The sequence below is a fragment of the Suricata suricatta genome, chromosome 1 (assembly GCF_006229205.1).
Source record: "Suricata suricatta isolate VVHF042 chromosome 1, meerkat_22Aug2017_6uvM2_HiC, whole genome shotgun sequence".
Taxonomy (NCBI): domain Eukaryota; kingdom Metazoa; phylum Chordata; class Mammalia; order Carnivora; family Herpestidae; genus Suricata; species Suricata suricatta.
The window spans coordinates 5,712,875-5,735,695 of record NC_043700.1 but is presented as its reverse complement, the minus strand read 5'-3'; the positions used below and the strand labels follow the sequence as shown (position 1 = coordinate 5,735,695).

Below are 22,821 nucleotides of genomic sequence, written 5' to 3'. Positions count from 1 at the left end.
TGGTATCTAAACACAGCACAGTTCAGTGGAGACCTTTGAGGAGAGAGCCACAGACGGGCAAGGGCCCAGGTGCGAGGGGGGCCCACCGTGGGGCAGCGCAGGGCCACAGACGGGCAAGGGCCCAGGTGTGAGGGGGGCCCACCGTGGGGCAGCGCAGGGCCACAGACGGGCAAGGGCCCAGGTGCGAGGGGGGGCGCTGTGGGGCAGGGCAGACTGCACACGGGCAAGGGCCCCAGACCCAGGGCGACGCAGACAGAGGCAGGAGATACAAGTGGCCTAAGTGATCTTGCACCGCCTGGCGCAAGGTGCGTGCAGAGGGACACAGGCTGGCAGATCAGACCGTACAGACAGAAGGCGTGCGCGCCGCCAAGTGGGGGTCTGCACCTCACCTTACAGGCACCGCGATGGAGGGACCTGAGCTTCGGAGTGGCCACCACACGCAGGGTGGGGTTGCCAGAGGACAGTCGGGGGCTGGGTGACAGTCCAGAAGACCCAGGCACGGTTGGGGGGGAGGTGGAAGAAAGGATCACGTCAGGAATCATTACTGAGGTAGGAAAAAAAAACACCTTTTTTGGGGATACACGTGTGCAAGGGAGAACAGCTGCGGTAACTTGTTTCTAAGTGGAAATGTTGGAGAATAAGACATTCCCAGTGGAACCTTTCCTGGGAGGTTAGATCGTTCAGATGGATGAAAACCGCTTACTTACAAGGGATCAGGAATGGAGCCGTATTTACACAGAAACGATTTCTCGACCAGGACCCTCTAGTTGGTACGGGGCCAAGATCGAGATGCCGAAGTTGGCGATAGTTTTCGTATGCTCTCTGTGTTTTCCTCTCCCCAGCCAACTTCAAGATTACTTTCCTTTCAGTCGAAAAAATAATGATAATAATCTTGGTGAGATCAAAGATAGCAAGCGGACTGTCTTCACGTGTAATCAATCTGCCACAGTTACCTTGCAAACACATTTATTTTTCCTGTCAAATACAATCGTTGCAAATGTTGAAAGAGTAATCAGACACATTACAAAATATACATCTCTATGTATGTTAAAATAGTTTACTCTGCTTGCTTGACCTTCAATGTGCTGCCAATTTTTAAAGACTCTGTTTTGAGTGCGATCTCTGTTAGCAACTTGGACCAACACTGGGCCCCGATCCGTTCAACCGTCATGCCGGGGGTACAGTGCCTTCGAATGCTCACTGAATTTGGATAATTAATTGAATTCTAAGGAAAGAGAAATGCTCAGGGACCCATGCCTGCAGCGCTTAGCCCCACAGTGCTTGCCCAGAACGGGCAAAAGTGAATGTCCACACCGCCTTTCAAACTGCAGTCGGGACTTTGGGGGCGACAGGGTGCAGGATCACTGCATAAGGGTCTTCTGACATGAAAGCAACGTCAGACATTCCAGCAAAACATGAGTGTGTGAAGCCACCTGTGTGAGGTGAGGAAGAGCCACATCCCCTGGAGGGTCACAAATCTCGGGCTGATTTGACAAGGACGGCTAAGCGTGGATGACGGCTCGGGAAACGGCTGCCCAAGGGGAGTGGTGCAGGACACTGCGGCCGGGAGATTTTCTTACATTTATTCTTTTAATGGTAATTTATGTATTTTGAGAGAGAGAGAGAGAGCACAAGCAGGGGAGGGGCAGAGAGAGAGAGGGAGACACAGAATCTGAAGCAGGCTCCAGGCTCTGAGCTGTCAGCACAAAGCCAGATGCGGGGCTCGAACCCACAAACCTCAAGATCATGACCTGAGCTGAAGTCGGATGCTTAACCGACTGAGCCACCAGGCGTCCCAAGGGAGTCCAGGTCTTACTTGTCCCATGTTTCTCCCTGAACGAAGACTTCCTTCTACTAGAATGCAATTGCACTCAGCAGATTTCTCTATTCCTGGGTTTCAGTTGCAGGCAAAAAAATAAGTGACACTAAACAGAAATACGTTCCAGGGCAATAAACTAGAAAAGCAGCAGAAGGCAGGGCCTCCTGACGGCCAGTCCTGGCCCGTGCACGTAGGGTCCCGGGCACCCCGAGCCCACGGGAAGAGTGGACGCAGGTGCAGGGGTGTCGGCAGTGAGCAGCGGACCTCAACCACAGTGATCGTGGTTCGTGTTGCTGCTATCGCTCCTGGGGCTAAAGACATTCTTCCTTGTGGTTAAGGAGCACTCAACTGTCATAGCACCCATTGCTCTTCAAATCTTATCTCAGTGCTTCCCGTGTGAGAGCACACATCTTCTTAGGGATCAACCCACAAATGTCTACTCCTTGGTATTTCTGTTTCTATTCCACTTCCTTGCCAAAGGCTTCAATTAGACACTGGGTCGGTAGCATGTAGACTTGTACTTTACTTAGCTGTATATACTGTCTACTATACAGTATATAGAGACACTCCACATATAGGCAATATAAATGAGACCTATACACCCCCACACAGCTCATGCATACGTGAATCTGTAGTTTGCATCAGTGTAAGATTAATCACACACACACATACACACCCACCGTACCCAGATACTTTGTAGTCCTGAAAAGATAAAAAATAAGGACATAAAAAGACACTTGGCATTCTATTGTTTTTGAGCTTAGAAAAAAGAGCAATAAAGTTAATTTTTTTCCTTTTAAATATTGGGAACTTTTATTTTAGTTCCTGAGTCTAATTTTAAATGGGAACAGGACTTTAAAATATCAAATTATAAACAAGCTTCACATGTCTCTTGACAGTTGTAACCACATTTGACTCAGTAGTTCTAAAATGGGGTGGCGGGGAGGGGGTACTAAAAGACCCACTTTCTTCCTCCAGTTGTATGCCTTAGAGTGACAAAGGGCAGAACCATTTTTATTTAGTTCTTAACTCCTAAAATCACTGAGAAGATTAACACCTTTATTTATACTAGTTTGTAAGTTATGACTTTGGAGTATGGACTTCAACCAAACTCCAGCTTGAGTATGTCTTTAATAAGTCCAAACTTCCCAGAATAAGCCTCTCTAAATATTATCTTTGCTGGGTGTTAAGAGTAACTAAGACAACTCCTCTCAATGACTTATATGGCTTTAACTTTAACCTCAAAAATTCCATTACTCCCTTGGTGATGAGAGCGAGAGAAAGTGTGTGTGAGAGAGTGTGTGAAAGAGAGAGAAGAGAGGGAAAGAAAGAAATAACAAACTTCTTGGAGTTCTCATAAATTATCTATTTAAATCATAAAAGTTATCATTTTAAAAGGCGGGGGAAGGGAAGAAACGACACGGGCACTAAAGAGCTTACGGGAGTTAACGAAGGGCCGACGAGGGTTGCGTCTTCCAGAGTTTATGAAGTCCGCAGGAGAGCCGTCGCTGGGACCGCCAGGTAACAGCACATGATTTTGCTTTATACAGTGTGGTCTCCTCTCTTGTGCTCCCTACGGAGACGTAACGGCTTCCACGACAAGATTTTACACATGATCAGAGCTGAGTAGTAATTGTCAGGTTTCATGCCGTGTCGTCTGCCCACGGACCAGGGGAGAACCTGGGAGTGACCATCCACCCTCAAGACAGCCAGTATGGAGGGGACAGGAAGCACACAGGCGGAGGGACCGAGTCAGCGGCAAGCCATCGACAGAAGCAGACAACGTAAAGTTCTAACTAGCACTAATCCTAAGACTTATTTTTTTTAATTTTTTAATGCTTTTTATTTATTTTTGAGAGACAGAGACAGTATGAGCAGGGGAGGGTCAGAGAGAGAGGGAGACACAGAATCTGAAGTAGGCTGACAGCTCAGAGCCTGACGTGGGGTTCGAACCCACAAACCGTGAGATCATGACCTGAGCTGAAGCCGGACGCTTAACCCACAGAGCCACCCAGGCACCTTTAATCCTAAGACTTATAATATCAGTCAAGACACAACAGTCAGTTATGTGTCTGACTCTTGATTTTGGCTCTGGTCGTGACCTTACAGTTGTGAGATCGATTGAGCCCCACATGGGGTTCTGTGCTGGGTATGGAGCCTGCTTGGGACTCTCTCTCTCTCTCTCTCTCTCTCTCTCTCTCTCTCTGTCTCTCCCTCTCTCTCTCTCTGCCCCCCCTCCCCCCGCCTCTCAAAAAAATGATTAAAGTGTTAAAACAAAAATAATAAATTGTACCAACGAAGGAGCCCTTGAGCCCTGAGGAAGAAAGTCCACCCTTCCCATTCCGTTTTCTCACTCTGACAGGCAGAAGCACAGACTGACTTTGTGGCTAACGTTCTAGGACAAATGCTGTTTGCTGACCGACTCTGTAAACGGTTTCTGCTCAGAGAAGGACAGGTTTTAAAGAAAGGCATTATGAGCATTTTTTATACTCATCTTTCAATTTAATAAAAACATTCTGAGTTCTAACTATGAGAAAAAGAAAGAAGAGTAGGGGTCTCTGCTACATGAATTTGCGGTCTGGGTCCATGGCCACACTGTAGCTCCCATCGCTGGCTCGCCATGACACACAGAGAAGAAAGGAAGTTACGTTCGTTTTAAGCATCTTAAGTTATGCAATCACGCAGGACTGTGAAAGCACAGCTTCATGAACCCTCCAAACATTCCTCTGACCAGGCAGAAATCCTGTTTTATAGGGTTTATAGGAAGGAGCTAAGCAACATCCCTGGAGTCCAGGGAGAATCAGGGAGCAGGTGACACGTGCTGTTTCCCACACACCTGGGTGTCCTGCATTTATATTTCATTATGTAATCTTACTGCCAAAGATACAGGCATCTGTGCCCACTGCAGGGAAATTAGCTCCTTCACCGTCCTGTGCGGAAGCTAATATTACAATGAGCCGGCGTGCCCCGCGTGCCCGGCCTTGTGCACAGGTGAAGGAAGGAGTGTAGGATTAGAGTCTGCCTGGTATTCGAAATGATGAGTTTGTGGAAAATGCACGCATGTTAGGAAAAGCGACAAAGGTCTAATGTGTGAGGAACGAGGTAAGAGGGAAGGTGGGGGCGGGGGGCGGGCAGCAGAATGCGGAGGTGAGGGTGATTCTGTTACCGGGGAACCAGACGGGAGCCTTTCCTCATACTCTGTCTGAGACTTCTCAAGTCTCTGGAACGAGGGAGAGACAGCCATGCTGCTTAGTACCAAGTTTTCAGTTCCTGCCTGACATGGTTAGAGCCGCAGCCTGGAGAACGCCTGCCGGCCGGCCGGCCACAGTGTGGACTCCTGCAGGTGACCAGAAGCGATGAGCTGGTCTCTCACACGTGATGTTACTGAGCTTTCAGAGTTTAAATCAACACACAACCGCACTGCGCTGAACTCCTGGCAATGAAAACACAAACAAAATACACAAGACCAGAGCAGGGCACGGGTCTTCCAACAGATTTTTTAAGGGGAAATGGAAAATTCTTAGGAATACGGTTTCTGATCATTTGACTGTCTTCGTGACATGTTTTTTCTAGCTTGAGAATTACATCCAGGACAACATGAAGAAAGAAATGGTAGAGATACAACAGAACGCAGTTCAGAACCAGACGGCTGTGATGATCGAAATAGGAACAAACTTACTGAATCAAACAGCGGAGCAAACACGGAAGTTAACGGATGTTGAAGCACAAGTAAGTAGCAGAACAGAACACACGTTAACGGTCCGGCCAGTAACTGCTAGCGAGGAATCACGCTGCAGGGCTACTCAGTTAAATACTGGGCAAGTGAAGAAAGCTAGAGCGCGGCAGAAAAAAAGATGAGCTGATAAGAAACTAACAATTTGTGGTTGGACAATAATTTAGAATATGGTTTCATTTTTAATGCTGAGGTCAAATTACATTTTGTTCTACTAAGGGCATTCAAATCATTTCATATGATGCATACTTGACAACTATAAGATAACTTCTCCTCTGCCGTGCTGGTATCTTCTGGACTCTTGACAAGTCCTCACCTTTTCATGTAAGAGATGAAAAGCACTGAGGCGCCCAGGAGGCTCAGTCAGTTGAGCATCTGACTCCTGAATTTGGCTTCGGTCATGATCTCACAGCGGAGGGATCTAGCCCCAGGCTGGGTAATGTGCTGCTAGCATGGAGCCTGCTTGGGATTCTCTCTCTCCCTCTTCCTCTCCGTCCCCCTCCCTCCTCTCTCCTTCTCTCTCTCTCAAAATAAATAACGTAAAAAAATGAGTACAAGAAACTTTTTTTTTTAATTTTACATTTATTTATCTTGAGAGAGAGAGAGAAGGAGGGGCAGAGAGAGGGAGAGAGAGAACCTCAAGCAGGCTGCACACCAGCAAAGTGGAGCCCGACATGGGGCTCAAACTCACGCACCCAACCGTGAGATCATGACCTGAACCAAAGTCGAGAGTGGGACACTTAACTGACTGAGCCACCCCGGCGCCCCAAGTGACTTTGTTCTTAAATCTAACTTTCAAGAGAAAACCAAATCGCAGAGAACTGTTAAAGCACTTATGGCACGAGTTTATGGACAAAGAGGCAAAGAGTTTGCAGGCAGCACCTCTGGCGCAGGGGGCTTCTGCCATCCCCTGGGTGAAGAATCTGAACATGGCCCTCGGCCCTCGTGGGCCTCGACAGCTTAACTACCAAGCGAGGGCTGACCCAGGACTGGCTTCGAAGTTCCTTTGCAGCTTTCAGATTTTATGAGCTGCTGCTGATTAAGGGCAGCAGGAGAGAAAAACAGGAAAAGAACAGAAGAACAAGATGAGACATCGAACATCAGAACATTAAAACAAAATTCATCCAGAGTCGGGACCAATGACATACTAGCTGTGACCAGATAAGAGCAGTCCAGGTGGGAGGAGCACCTGGGGGGCTCCGTCGGTCAAGTGCACGACTCCGGCTCAGGTCATGATCTCACAGTTCATGAGTTTGAGCCCTGTGTGGTGGGGCTCTGTGCTGACAGATCAGAGCCTGGAGCCTGCTTCGGATCCTGTCTCCCCCTTTCTCTACCCCTCCCCTGCTCATGTTCTGTCTCTCTCTCCTTCAGAAATAAATAAACATTAAAAAATAATAATAAAAGAATAGGCCAGGTGAGAAAAAAGTGCTATTGGTGGAATTTATTGAGATGCTCCAAGTTCAAGCCTCAATACTGATGCATCTGCTTCCTGGTCTCTATAACTTATGAAGTTAGTACCTTCTTACTCTGAGTTATAAGTAATGCTTAAAATAAAAGAGCATATTTAATAGTAAATACTTTCAGTGGTGCATTATTTCTACATGCTACTTCAGCTGAAAGAAATGCCAGACGTCAGCCAGAAGGAGGCACGAGGGGAGAGAAAGTGTGGGCCTCCCAACTGTAATCAGATCGCATCTAGAACAGTACAGACATTCTTTCCTCGTCTCCCTAAGAACTGTTGGATAAAGCAGGGAAAACAGCAGGAAGTGGTAGGAGAATAAAATATTTTCATCTGAGGATAGACTAAGAAGTTACTTCTTACCAAGTCTTTCCACAATATTACAACAATGTAGGAAAAATAGAGTTGTATCACACAATGGACTCACAAGGTATGAAAATTGTAATCCCAAGAGGTGATACAAGTTAAAGATGAAAAGATAAACACTGTAATGTAAATGTATCAATATATCTACAATTATTAAAACAAATTAGTAATCCTAAAGTCACACCCCTCATCTTTTGATAGCAAAGCTAGTGGGAAGTCAAGCTTACTCAAAAAATGTCTTATATTTTCTGATAATGGTAATAAAGTGTAAGACATAAAGCAATGATTTATTTACTCTTTTCTTAATGGTTTTATTTTTGAGAGAGAGAGAGAGAGAGAACGAGCATGAGTGGGGGAGGGGCAGAGAGAGAGGGAGACAGAATCTGAAGCAGGCTCTAGGCTCTGAGCTGTCTGCACAGAACCTGATGTGGGCTCCAACCCATGAACCATGAGATCATGACCTGGCTAAAGTCGGACAATTAACCAACTGAGCCACTCAGGCACCCCGAGTAGCAGTGATTTAAACCTTTGCTACATCTGGTGTAAGTCAGTCTTCCTAGTTTTTATTGAGCTTTGGTTGGGTCACATCATTTTTAAAACATCAGTTGTGAAACTAGATATCATATGATCTATGACAACAGGAAATCGGAAGAAGACCTGAAAGAAATCAGCCTATAACGTCCAACTAAACACATCAAAATATCTGAACCCAGAAAAGGGACCAAATTATGTACCAAACCTACTTAAGGCTTTTGTTGAGCAATTACTGTGTGACATGGGTTTATATCCAAACCCAAAATTTTCTGACTAGAAGATTCTTCGAGCCTGTCAGACCCAGAGGCGACTGAACTGGACAATGAGGGACAGGCAGAGATCGGAGGTCTCACAGGTGAGAGACAACCAACTGACCTGGACAGACAGTCACCTGTGCTGGAGGCCTTTGGAAAAGTGATAGAAAAACCTCACAGTTGATCCTCAGTCAGTCAGGACCCCCACCTCTGGGCCACTGCGCTCATTGCACAGCCCTTAGTAATTCCATAAAAGACCCGAGTTTCTAGTTCCTTTTAGAAGTAACTGACATAGAATATTTGGGCTGAAAGATGTAGGCCAGATCTATATTCCAGGGGTTAATATTAAAACCCAATCTCTCTGCTGGCTAATGCCGTCATTCATTCAACAAGAATGAGTTCATGGTATGAACTCATCCGGCTTTGACCAAGGACAGGACTGTCCCTGAAGCGGCTCGGTGGGACCAGGCCAAGCCTTTTATGAATGAGGCAGACCCCGGGCAAACAATGGTTCTCTCAAGGACCCTTATTCCTGGGCAACAATTCTGTCTTCCACTTACACGTGACGTCACATCCTGAATAACCACGACCCAGAGGATGTGAGTAACAGGTTCTTCCTGCTACAAGGTAGCCAAACGCCAAAGAATTCATCCTGAACGCTGTTGGAACACAATAGGAACAGTGACCGTGCGTATGGCATATGCCAGAGGGGCCTACAGAGCAAAGCAGAGCTCCCACTGCATACTGATGCGTTACTGTTCCCCAACGGGCTGATACGGTTTTTAAAGTTAAAAAGAGAGAGAGAGAGAGAGAGAGAGAGAAGAGAGAAGTGGAAAAGAAAAAATAAAAGGCTAACCGAGTGAATACAAAGTCGGAAATGCTGGGCTACAAATGAGCTATATGTTTATAGAACGTGTCTTCTAACCCTGTCGCCGCTGACAGACACGGGAACCACATTTCATTCTGAGCAGAGGCAAAACCTTCTTCATTTATCAACAACTTCTGCTGTACTGAGCCCAACCAGGCCATACTCCCACTCGGCTCACTGTGGGGAAAGAAATGCTGAAACACGCCAGGCCAAGAAGAGCAGCATCGTCTTCTCGGACACAAGACTACTGTGCAGGACTACTAAACGCTTTCCAAAAAAAGACACGGTAAAAAAACAACAACAACAGGAAAAAAACCCCACACTCTGAGGCGATCCGGGAACTTCAAGGCTTTTCTGAACATGAAGAATATGCCAAAATAAGATAGTTGGGTCAATAAAAAACACTTCAGTTATGTTTTCTATAATTTGGCTGACTTAATTAAAAGGAAGTTATGTGTAACTTTAAAAATGACAAATAGGAGTTTTTTGTTGTTACATTTAGGTATTAAATCAGACAACAAGACTTGAACTTCAGCTTCTGGAGCATTCCCTTTCCACCAGCAAATTGGAAAAACAGATTTTGGACCAGACCAGTGAAATAAACAAATTACAAGATAAGAACAGGTAATAAAAACACACAAATTTATAAGCCAGAATTGCATGCTTTCTTAGATCTGGAAGCCTATTTTCATGGGACTGTATAAGCACGGCTTCCAAAACGCTAGATCTCTTACTGCGCACGGTCAGGACTGGACACCTCACTGGGAAGGGGGTGGGAGGCTCTGGGGAAAAGTCTGGAAGTGGCTGTGCCTGCTAATCCCGTCTTCAGTAGCTCTTCCTTCTCTGGCTCCTTAAAGACCCCCCCCCCCCCAGTGACTCCCAAAGCTCTGCCTCAATCCTGCTGGGTAATCGTGACAAAATGCTGCCCATGTCTCGGAATCAGAGTATCACTGGCCCGGGCTTTTTACCTTTGCCGCTAGGAACGTCATTGGCAATAGTATTAAAACATATGATAAAGTAAAAATGGAACTTATTAATAAACATTATGTTGATATTTAAACAAGATCCAGAAAAGTCCCAAGAAAGCCAACACAAAAACAAACTTTGGGTGACCAGTGGGGATTGTTTTCAAAGGTTCACTGCAGTCGGGAACATATGAGGATGATCTTGTCTATTGCTTCTAACCAAGCTGTGCAGACGACATGGAGAATGGCCGGACAAAAATACACTCTGCTCCAGAACTAAATAATTTCAAGTAAATAATGCCTTTTTCTTACCCAAAAATGAGGATAAACTTATTGTCTTATATTCATTCTTTCCTGTTAACCAAGTAGTCAGCTGAAATAATTCCTTCTATTCTTTGGGTATCAAGTTTAACTCACAATGATTTAGAATTTTGAAAAGTAAACAGAATTTTTGTTTTTTTTAATTTTTTTGCAAATAGATTTTTTTAATTCAAATATTTTTCTTTAGTGTTTCAATTGTTTTCTTCTGCAAAGTAAAAACTAAAAGTTTGATACCAATCACTGAGATACAATCATCTAATGTCATTTTCTTAAACTGGCCTTATTTAATAACGTTCTCTTTCATCTACTGAAGCTGTAGTGACAGGGAGATATGGGAGCTGAACAATTACGTTGGTTGCTTGCCAGACACCTAGATTGTGTCCGGTTTGCTGAACGCACCCTGGTACCTAACACGGTCTCCTTACGCTTCTAGCTGAGTGTGCCGAAAGGCTAAGACTATAGTTAGGTATGTCAGTTCTGTCGCCTGAGTATCACCTTTGTGAATATTTGCCAGATCATACTGCCTTTGCCTCGAGAAGTAGGAGTCTTATCCTGAGTTCAGACACGCTGCTTAATGTTTTCACTTACTACAAGTAAGCCTCGTTACGCACAGTCAGCTGGAATTGCTTTGGCATACAATCAACAACTTTCCCTACATCCTTTGATCATCATGATTTGGGGACATGGCTCTGTGTGTCAAAGCTTTACAGTGTATGAAATAGTGGTCCCAACCGTCCTGCAGCTCGCTGTACCTTCTGATTATTCTTGCGTCTGTGACACCTCAGCTTGTTTTTCCACTTAAATCTTTCACATTTTCCCCCAGTTGAATCTACATGGACAAACAGTACACTTTTCCAACACTTGGCGTTTAGTTTTATATGGCATTAAACTGTAAAACCTCCGTGTCAAATGTAGGCGACACACAACACTGCCGATGGCGCCCAACAGCGGCGCGCCCCAGCCCGGGCCACGGCCCTCGCACGCACATGGGACGGGCATGCGCACCGGTTCTGAGTGGCCTGCCCATGGGCAGGTCGTGAGGGGGCACCTTTTTTCAGAGGCCCTGTAGTAAAAACCTCATGTGACAATGCTGTACCTGCAGGAAGAGTCCTCTTTTCAGGAGCTGAAGTCACAGCCTCTTTTGCCACAAATATGAAATGACAATAATAAGGTTTCCATTGATGACGGTAAATAAATAAAAATAAGGACACTGCAGATGGCTTTTCGTCTCTCAGTGAGTTTGGCACGCTGTGTTTCGGGCGCCTTAGGTTTTGACTAGCCTAGGATTTTGCTTGCAAGAACATCGTTACAAATCCATGTGAACGTTCTGCACATGTGCCAAACAATTTCTTTAAATTACTGTCGGTGTTTCCCCCAAAGTGTAGCTGTTTGCTTCATGGAACAGTTTCGAGTGAATCCAGAGTCCTGATCAGGATCAATGATTTTCTGAAAAGGGCCACTATGCCATTTCTCAGTGAAGGTTGAAAATTACTATGTATTTTTCACCTTATCATTCTTTTTTTCTTCTAAAAATAAACAATTCATTTAGGCGCTACCCGTGCCAGCTCATCTGTGATTTTTGTTAGGGTAGTTGCTGTGATCGAAACGCACTGCCATCGGTACTGCCCTCTTCTGAAGAGAGGCAAGAAAACTCATAAAAGAACCAGGACTCAGCCTTGGTATTTCTGCCCACACAGGGTACTCCTCACACCCTCCCCTGCCCGGGAGTTGTGTTAATAGGAAGATAAGCAGGGCCCAAGTCCCACGTTTATGGTGATGAGCAAACTGATTACCCTGTATCTGAAAATCAGACACCAGGCTAGGCAGCAGCACGTTACACCCCGCAGGCGTCCCCCGCGCGGCTCCGCCTCCTTCCTGCCCCCGCTCCGTATCTGCTGCCAGGTGGAGTGGCTTGGCTATGACCGCGCCCTCTACTCTCATCTATTTTATCCTATTTAATTAATTCACTCGAACTTAAAAAATGCTGATGTCATTAAATGAATCTCACAGCCATTAATGGGTCCCAATCCGCATTTTGCAGTGTTGCTCTGTGACTCCTCGTAGCTCTAAATGAGATAATCTGTGCCGCTGTGCTCATCACAGGATCCTTCCTGCAAACACCGGTGTAGTCTGGGGTGACCTGATGCTGGACTAAACTTCAATACATGCTTATACTGTTAATCATGAAGATTAACTATTTTAGATCAGAATGTAATGACCTTCTGGGGCTGTACGGTATAGGTTTGGGAGAAAGAAACTAAAAAAATATCCATCTTGGAGTGTTCTCATTCACACTGTAGAGCAGAGGACTGTCCTGTCTTTTATGCCTCATCACAGAGTATTAAAGACAACACAAGACAGCTGGATAACAAGTTTCAAGCAATGTCACTTTGAAGGCAGTATATATTAGTAATTTAACAATGTCCCACTTATGTTAATTACCTAGATCAAGCATCATAGGAGTGCTTCCAAAGTGTATTGCCTATAATGATGGTACTAGAAATGATTTTATGTAGAAAACAGAAAAACTATGCACTTATTGTTTTTTAAATACTTATTTAATTTTAGAGAGAGAGCGCATGAGTGGGGGAAGTGGGGGAAGGGAAGGGAAGGGAAAGGAAAGGGAAGGGAAGGGAAGGGAAGGGAGAGAGAGAGAGAGAGAGAGAGAGAGAGAGAGAGAGAGAGAGAGAGGGAGAGAGAGGGAGGATCCCAAGCAGGCTCTGTACTGTCAGCACCAAGCCTGACGCGGGGCTCCATCTCACAAACCGTGATATCATGACCTGAGCTGAAATCAAGAGTTAGATCCTTCACCGACTGAGCCACCCATGTACCTTTATGCATTTATTTTTAGGTTAACTTCTTCTTAGAGTAAGTCATCTTAGTTTTTAAATTAATAAAGTGATATACAATTAAAAGAATAAGTTATCTGATACCAAGAAAAATAATGAGAAATAACAGTTTTAAAATAGGTATGGGCACACTGATGAAGTATAAATCAAGTGCAAATCAGCGCATAGCTGGAGCTGCTGATTTTCTGACTTGGTGTGTTGACAACACTCACTGCCGTCTACCGATTTACAATGATGTGGCTGAGATAAATTTAAGGCCTGGATTGAATTTCCAATGATAATTATTTATACTGATACTTACTGCTTATAGGTAAGACCTTTAATGGGTAGTCAGTTTCTTGGCTGAGTAATGTTGCTTGCAGAGTTAAAGAATCAGAAAATGTTAACTGTTCACAAAAAGACATGGTAGGCGTACAGATTATTTGAACCAGGAGGGACCTCAGAGGTCGTCTTCTAATCTACTGCTTTCATTTTAGACAGAAATTTATTCCTACAAGCGGACATTCATGTAGATAGATATACATCCGAGATGCAGACAGGGGACAGCCTGACCCAGGTGACTCAGGGAGTCACGGGTCGAAGTGACGTTCTCAGCCTGGGCTTTCCACTCAGCTTCCCACTTGCCCCTGTGTGGTCCCAACACCCAGGCTGCCTTCTCAGTGCCCACAATTCCCTTCAGCAAAACCATGGTCTCCAAGGTACTTCATGTAATTACGGACCTTATGTTTCTGCCAGTGCATTTTTCCCTTGTATCCATGCCACGTCTACGTATCTAGAGTTCTCAGCAAGTTTGAGAGCTTCTTCAGGGCTGTGGCAACGCCCTTAACATCTTAACAGAGTGCCTTGTAGAAGCGGAAATTCAATAAATATTAAAGATTGTTTACGAATTATAAAACTGAGGGATGCCTCAGTTGCTCAGTCAGTTAAGCGTCTGACTTCAGTTCTGGTCATGATCTTGCAGTTCATGAGTTCGAGCCCTGCATCAGGCTCTGTGCTGACAGCTCAGAGCCTGGAGCCTGCTTCAGATTCTGTGTCTCCCTCTTTCCCCACCCCTCTCTCACTTGCACTGTTTCTGTCTCTTGAAAATAAATATTAAAAAAAAATTTACAAAACGGACTCAATGTTTATAAAGCAATCAGAAAACACTTTACATTAAACTAACAATTATTTCCCTTTACAAGTTTCTTGGAAAAGAAAGTACTAGACATGGAAGACAAGCACATAGTTCAACTACAGTCAATAAAAGAAGAGAAGGATCAGCTCCAAGTATTAGTATCCAAGCAAAATTCCATCATTGAAGAACTAGAAAAACAATTAGTGACCGCCACGGTGAACAGCTCAGTTCTCCAAAAGCAGCAACATGACCTGATGGAGACAGTTCATAATTTATTGACTATGATATCATCAAACGGTAAGTCAACGTTACGTATCATCTTTTCTTCAGTTTTAACTGCATTGGTTAAGTGAAACTCAAAATCCTAAAAAATTCTCAGCTTTCAGAAAAGGACCATTGCTTTTACATGCTTCATATGAAAGCTTCACAGGGTCTTAACACAGAACCAATGAAAAAGGAGGAGGAAATAATTCCACTCTGGGGTAACTACCCAGAGAATATGAAAGCACTAATCTGAAAAGATACTAGCACCTCTGTATTTACCGCAGCATGAGCTACAGAAGCCAAATTATGCGGGAAATATATATATAAACAAATAGTACTCAGCCATAAAAAAGAATGTAATCTTGCCATTTGCAACACCATGAGTGGACCTAGAGAGAGTTACGCTAAGTGAAATACGTCAGTCAGAGAAAGACAAATACCATACGATCGCACTCATATGTGGAATTTAAGAAACAAATGAAGAAAGAAAAGAGAGAGGGAGAGATAGAAAGAACCCCAAAACACAGACTCTTAGCTATAGAGAACAAACCAGGGGTTACCGGAGGGAAGGTGGGGAGGGGAAGGGGAGAGCAGGCGGTGGAGACTGAGGAGCACGCTCCTCATGACGCTCTGAGTCGTGAACAGAACCGCTGAATCACTGTGACGCACACCCGAAACTACTATAAAACAGTACATACTGTACTGGAATTAAAAATTTTTTAAGTGCTGTTTAGGAAGGGAAAATAGAATAAAAATAAGGAAGAAGAGGATAAAAGGGAATACATATTTATACTAATTAATTACATTAACGGTAGGCTCCTCTTGAACACAGTGGGACAGTGGCTAAAAATCCAAAGAATACCAAATGCCTTTACCCAATAGTCTAAAGAAATATATCAAGACGTGGCCTCAGACTTAAAAAAAAAAAAAAGAAGAAGGAAAAATCTATATCCGTAGCCTGGATAGGATAATGGTTAACGGGATAATGCCGCAGAGGGGGACGGGAGACGTCACCGCTTTTAGGTACACCCTTTTTTTACTCTTTTGCAGAAACTTTGTGTGACTCTAGTCGAAATGGAAGATTTTTCTTAAAGTAGTTGTTCTCTTAAAGTAGTTGTCCAAAGCACTTGCATTACATGTAGTTGACGATTAAAAAACCACAAGCATGGGTTACTGGTGACAATCTTTGCGAATTAACGCAGAGCAGACTGAAGGAGTAATCTTTTTGGAAAGGTTAAGAGCTGGTGTGTCCCTCTTACTTATCATAAGACCTGAGATGTAATAAAACTTACCACTGAGTGCACCTCAAAGTAACAGACTTTTATCTTTTCATGAACTCCCTTTAAATGCTTTCCTATTTTTATTTTTTTAAAGCAGCGAAGAACTCCTTCGGCGCTAAGGAGGAAGCGGTCGTGTTCAGAGACTGTGCGGAAGCCTTCAAGTCCGGGCGGAGCGCGAGCGGCGTCTACGCGCTGCTGTTCCCTAACTCCACGGAGGAGGTCAAGGTACGGTGGGCTCCCGGTCTCACCTCCCTGGCGGGAGACAGGCTCTTCCAGAAGCCGAGGAAGCGCAGGACCCAGTTCACACGCCCAGGCCCCGTCCCGCGGCACGCAAAGCCAGGCCGCAAACGCCCCGGGCGTCCGCCACACCAGGCACTCGCCGCGGCTCCAGGGGCGGCCACAGTGCGCGCTGGCCGTGTGATGCCGAACCTTCTATCTCGTCATGTAGGAGGCAGATCTCGCGCAGCCCTGTGTTTAACTTGATCATCGCCCTGTGAGTTGTTTTCCTAAGTGTCAGACTCGTTTCATTCATTTTAAAGAAATGATCGTCTAAAGACTAGAGATCAAATAACCGAACAGTCTGTCTTTCACTGGTTATTTCAAGCAGCGGTGGTAGTCCGTCCAGAAAAGGCCCCCTGACGTCACAGCTAAAGAGCCGCCCGGCTCTGCTCTGACGCAGGCGTGGGACCTGGGTTTGCAGGAGGGACTGGCGGCCGTCTCGCGGGCCAGCCTGCAGCATGAAGGCGGTGTGGACGCCGCCGCAGAGGCCTAGATAAAAGGGACAGCTGTGACTGCTTTGTCAAAGACGTCCTGAGGTGACACTGCTTAGTTTCTTCCCAACTGCGAGTGCGCGGCTGAAGGACACAGAGACTCAAATACAGCGCCGTCTATTCCCTCGATTCCTCCCAGGGCGCTAGCAGATTCCTCGCCTCCCGGGGGATTCTGTGCCGTCGGCGCAACACTGTCACTCTGGTAAAGGCCAAACAACACCTCAGTGTCGTTATAGGAACAGTTCGGCCTGCGGACTCGCTGCAGGGGCCTCGGGGACCCCCAGGGGTCTGCGGGCCACACCGTGTGGATGGCCGGGGGAGGCTGCCCTCACCTCATCCAACGTCGAATGGCCAAAGAGAGAGGCATAAGCTCAATTACTTTGGGGAAAGTGAACCAACAACTAGCATGTTTCACCAGAAGTTAGGATATAGCTTACCTCACTTACTCTCAGTTATTCTGGATTACTCAGTGGGCGTGACTCCCAAGGGTGCTCTGCTACTGCAGCCACTGAGCTACAGGTGAGGGAAAACCAAAGTCCCACCCCCAGGAGTATTTCAGTGTGCCTGGAGCTTTGACAGGTGAAAACCACCTCACAGGAGATCAGTGTGAGGTCTTCGGTAATGAGGGGACGACTGTGTGTGTTAAGTGACTACACACACGCTTGGCTCTAACCGGAACAGCTCCACGCTGAACCAAAGTAACGTTCTGGAGAAGGCCACCGTAGTGCATCCCGATGGAAACTTCAGAGGCTCCTGGAGGTATTACCTCTTTGAACTCAGTATTGTCCTCGGTATTTAAAATGCTGATAAAGAAAAACACTTCCAAAATGTAAGCATTAAGGGTTTACACACAGAGAATCTGAAATAGTAACATACACTTTGATTATTTATTTAGAAGATAAATATTGCATGATTCAAGATAATGCTTTGCAAAGAAAATCTTTCTAATTCATTCATGCTGCTTTAAATCAACCTTGGAAACCAGTGAGTGTCCCCTGTGTCCTCAAAGCAGCGCATTAACAGTGAGAAAACAAAACAAACATCCGCTCAGAGGATCTGTGCTCAGACCCCGAGCGCCGGCTCTCCGTGCCCTCGGCAAGGCGGTCTTCGCAGCAGGTTTTGGGAACCACTGTCACCAGATGCTGGTCTCCTCCTGGCCTAGAGGGAACAGGACAGGAGTGGCAGTGGGAGGGGCACTGAGGATATCAGAGCAAGGTGGGTGCTTGGCAAATCAAGGGGGCGGTCACCCACGACGCGGCCCCAACCTGCTGCTCTGGGAAGGTCTTCCTGAGGCGGAGCCCCTTCCCTCCCGCCCCACGGCACTCAGTCGGCCCCACGTCCTAACTGGGGCCTCCACGGCAAGAGGAGGACATACAGTGCTGTGGGGGCGGCATGAGGCTCAGGTCATGGCTGGAAACATGAGGATTCGTATTTCTTTCAAACATCTACGGTAAAAATTACTCATTTACACAGCAGGGAACAACAATCTTACAAAACCTCAGCTTGCCATGTCTGTAAAAGAAATGCTCCACGTTAAGTTACTTCTAGATTCCCTTCCAGACTTAAGCCTCCATAATTCACAGCTTGATTCAGGGAGAGAGAATCTGAGAGACTGGAGTTTAAATTCTGGCTCTGCCAATCTGTGCCTCTGAGCCAGTCATTTACCCTGTGTGAGGTCTCAGGTTCCCAATCTGTAACGTCACGAAGTGACCCCAGTCTCCTAGAGTGGTCTGAGGGGACAGTGGAGATCCGGCACCGAGGACAGGACTTGGCACTTAACCGTCAACTCGATAAACAGGAATTGTTCGCCCTTTAGACTGCCCCCAAAGACTCCGAGACAACTCCTTGGCATGACAGGGTAGTCGTTTTTGCCCTGTTTCTTCTAATTCAGGAAAAGAATGTTCAGCAGATCTCTGGGCTGACCTTTTCCAAAAGGGCCCAAATATTTCAGCTTTATTTTTGAAAAATCCATTAGGTTTCTGCAAACTATAAAAACTGTACCAGAGGGAATTGAATATGCTTTTGCTGGTCAGAGACCCAATAACTGCCTTCCCTAAGTTTCACAGGGCACCTGTTCCCTAGCGCTGATCTGTGTGTTTGCGGTTTTACCAGTCATTTCCCATGGCCTCAGAGCCGGAGCGTGCCATTTAAACCAAGCGTTATTGGTTGAAAGACTTTAAAGCAAGATGTCAGACCCCTGAACCATGCAGTAGAGGGCGGACCAGAAGTTCTAGCTGCCCTCAGGCCGGCTGCGGCTGCAGCGGAAGGTCCTGGGCGTTCTCTGAGGACTTCTGCTTCCCCGACCCGGAGATAATGGACCCCATCCTGTCCGCGCCGGGCCCTCGGGCTGTGGCACAAACCCTCTTCGAACGCGACCTTCCTCTCAAAGTTTCACAACTCGAGTGGCCGTAACACTTCAGCCTCCATGAGCTCCCTGTTCGGAGAAGGCCGTGTCAGGGATGCGTTCTCACCGGCCCATCATGGTCCCGGGTGGAGCTAGAGACTAGTGTGGCCCCACCCATCGCCAGAGGCCTGGGCTACGATTTTCATACAAAAAACCAACCTCCTCTCTGACTTTAAGTATCAGTGACTTCATAATGGTGACTTTGACAGCAAAGAATCAAACATTCTTGGAACAAGGACAGGCTCGATCCAAACCGTATCCGCTCTTTCCACCCACGGGCGTGCCATTTAGGATACGGAGGAAGTAAGTTCTCTGTACACACACGTCTCCTCAAACCAATACAGCTTAGTCAGCTAGTTTACTACCCTGACTTCTTTCTAGACGACGCTGAGAAAACGGAGTACTACGCACCACTTGGTGGACCATGGGCAAATACAAGGCATTAGTATTCATGAACTGATTTCAACGTAGAGCTGTGTTGAGGGACATCTGGCCTCTTAACAGAAGAGTCAAGTTGCTGTTTGGGCTACATGGTGTGGTAGAAAAAACAGCACTGAATGAGGAATTTGAGAGACCCTATTCAAGTCCTCTATTGCACTTAATAGCTGAATGAGTCTGGTCAAGTTAATCTAACTTTATCAATTATTTTCTTCTTCCAAAACTGCAGCATTACAGTATCACAGCAAAGTGGCTTTAGGAATGCAGATAATATTTGCCAAGTACCAAGTGCAGTACTTGGAACAGAGTGGAATGTAGCAATGGTCAGAAGATAATTAACAATGACAATGATATACCAATACAGGGAGAGAATAAAGGGTTACCTTCAACAGGTCAGCTTTATCTACCTGGTTAATTAAAAATGGGCAAATCATTTTTTTCTTAGTAAATGTAATTTAAAAAAATGGAACATATGTTTCCAAACATAGGATCATCAGGGAAAGCTATATGGGCCATCCCCCTGCGGGGACGGGAAGAGCAGTGAGAGGTCTGCGGGCCCCAGGTCCCTGGGAGCTCTCTCTAGATTGTTAGGAACTAGGCATCAGGCAAAACACTTAAACTGAAAGAGGGCGTCTATATGAGCTCTTGGTTCTCCTTATCCCCCATTCTTTAGGATTTTAACTCACAAACGCAGAGTCGTTTACATTTAAACCTACTCTGCCAAAATTATCTCTACTATTTCCCAAAAAGACAAAGGAAAACAACAGGGGAAGACTATTTCTCATTGACTTTGAACACTGACTTTCATATTTACTATCTTGTATGCCATAGGAAAATTTATCTTAACCTTCTGGGAAAATTTTTCTTTCTACTATAATTTCATTATTTAAAACTATTTATGTAATCTTATTTTCAGGGGTTTTTAATTTCATAATAAAACTCCAGCTGAGTGGAAACTGAGCATGCATGGTCCTAGCCCAAGAAGGAATTCTGTGTTCTGAGCAAAGTTTAAACCCACCAAGCCAGTTTAAAAGCAAAAATAAAAAGAGGCTCGGAAGAGAAATACCACAGGCAGTGAGCAAAGTGCAAAGAAGCCTGAAGTCCTGATCTGTGGGTCAGAGCTGCCCAGTGACTCTCAGGTCCCATACACGACGCTGGGGGCCCGGGAGCCTCAGATCTCTCACACTGGGGGACGAACTGACTTCTATCCCACGTTGAAGAAGCCTTCTAGCCCCACAACGTAACTTAACAGGGGTCTTGGAAAGCCTACAATGTAAAAACACCCGTTGTACATAACTCTCTACAAAGCTGACAGGGACTGACAACTACCTTAAAGGTTTCTGGGGCTGCAAACACCAGTTAGTAGATTTCTATAGGTTGGAGATAAGGTTTGGGGCCAAAATGCCAAGAGCCCCTTCACAATAAATCTCTGAGAAAGAGCGATCTTTGGGTCAGCTGCTGGGGTGGGTCTTTAGCGTAGAACAGAGGAAAGTCAAATTGTCATCAGCACTGAAATCGTGTTACACTACTATCTATCTGCCATCAACAGTTCAACGCACAGTTTTTAACGTGCAATTAAACCTTGGATCGCAAGTATCGTTTTCTGTGAGTGTTCCACAAGACAAGCAAACATTTCTAATAAATTTTAACTTGATAAATGAGCAGTATCATGCAAGAAGAATAGTACATAGGGGGAGCCTGGGGGGCTCAGTCGGTTAAGCTTCTGACTGCGGCTGAGGTCATGATCTGTGGTTTGTGCGTTCGAGTCCTTCGTCAGGCTCTCCACTCCGGATCCTCAGTCTCCTTCTCTCTCTGCCCCTTCCCTGTTTGCACGTGCTCTCTCTCTCAAAACTGAACAAACATTTAGTGTATTCAGAATGATCCGCTTCTTGGAAGACCACAAAGATTGAGCCCAGGGAACCCTATCAGCACAAGTCACGTCATCGGTGTCTCTGTCTGTCCTGTTTCTGTGAGTTCCGATGAGGACCTGGGTCACCAGTGTTTCCCACGCAATGACTGTGCTCTTCCCTTTGGCAGGCCTACTGCGACATGGAGACGGCTGGAGGTGGGTGGACCGTCATTCAGCGGCGTGAAGATGGCAGTGTTGACTTCCAGAGGACTTGGAACGAGTACAAAGTGGTATGAATACTCTTCAAGCCATCTGAAAACTATTTTCTCTGTGAAAACTAACTTTCAAGATCTGCAGGACCTTCACCACAAATCCAAAACTAACCAATGACCGTTGACAATTTTTGTTATCAACGGGTTCCCTCTAGCTGGTGCTTCAGTCCCCCCAGTAACGAATGATCCTGTCAGTGCCGTGTAAGCTAGGGAGCAAAACAAAGGCATGCAAGTACGTGGCTTATTTTTAATGGCAGGCTCAGCGTTTTTGGGTAGGATGACTGTTTCATAGACCTTCACGTCAAAAAGCTGAGCTGTTTATGCTCCTGTTTCTACTGGTAGCTCCCCAAGTAGCTCTAATTACTCTACTACTAATTTTCTTCCAGTAGCAGCTTGGTTTCTTAAAGCAGACCTTTTAAAAATCTACTTTCTTGTCTGGAAGACCCCCAGATTTTCAGAATACAGGCTGGGTATCTGACAGTGACCCTCGGTTAAACTGACAGGCTATTGATTTCAAATACAAATTAAAATAACTGAAGAGATTGAATTTTACAACTTGGATTGCAGGGATTCGGGAACCCTTCTGGTGAGCACTGGCTGGGAAACGAGTTTGTTTTCCAAGTGACCAATCAACAGCCCTATGTGCTTAAAATACACCTTCAGGACTGGGAAGGGAACGAGGCATACTCACTGTATGAACACTTCTCTCTCTCAAGTGAAGAATTCAATTACAGGTGAGTTGCACACATGACTGAGAGACAGTAACAGATTTGCCATGCCAGTATTCCAGACAGGGAGAATCCGACTGCGTTAAGCAGGACCTGAAGTACTCTGAGACGCCTTAAAGGGAAAACCATCTCGTTTCTTAGAGTTCGGTGCTGCCTTTCCGTAACGGTTTCTAGTTTTAAAATTCTAACTTTGGTTTTAACAGAACGAGGGAAGCCTCACGGGGATGTCCTTCTGTTTGTTGTGTTTGCCGTGTGTCCTCAAGGCCAAGGTGAAGCCTGCCTGGCCGATGATGGACACTGTTCAACGACCGTTTGTAGACTGTGGGAATGCTGTGTCTGTTTATAAAATGTCAGGCCAAGGTCAGAACAGACGTATACCTAGGACTTTACTGTTTCTTCCAAAAAGGTTTCAACAGTTCCATCTATCTTTCTGAAGCTTGAACCCCCTTGATCGTTACGTTCCGTCCCCAGGTCAGGATGCGTTACCAAGTTTAAAAGTGGCAGAAGGAGGTGGGAGGCTTAGTGTGGAAACTC

The 22,821-nt window shown here is 45.6% G+C and overlaps 2 protein-coding genes across 6 annotated transcripts in view; one reads left to right on the top strand and one right to left on the bottom strand.

Moving 5' to 3' along the window:
- Positions 1-22,821, bottom strand: part of MCPH1 (microcephalin 1) — a 249,437-nt gene that overhangs the window by 97,245 nt on the left and 129,371 nt on the right. The gene's annotated exons all lie outside the window — the stretch shown is intronic.
- ANGPT2 (angiopoietin 2) overlaps positions 1-22,821 on the top strand; it is a 55,033-nt gene that overhangs the window by 23,515 nt on the left and 8,697 nt on the right. For 2 of the 3 annotated variants that reach the window (XM_029933758.1, XM_029933777.1), the window contains exons 2-7: positions 5,393-5,548; positions 9,536-9,657; positions 14,350-14,579; positions 15,921-16,051; positions 21,476-21,577; positions 22,127-22,293. In XM_029933758.1, coding sequence (XP_029789618.1) covers positions 5,393-5,548; positions 9,536-9,657; positions 14,350-14,579; positions 15,921-16,051; positions 21,476-21,577; positions 22,127-22,293 — 908 coding nt within the window. The remainder of the gene's footprint in view (positions 1-5,392; positions 5,549-9,535; positions 9,658-14,349; positions 14,580-15,920; positions 16,052-21,475; positions 21,578-22,126; positions 22,294-22,821) is intronic. The other variant, XM_029933767.1, reaches the window with a different exon arrangement.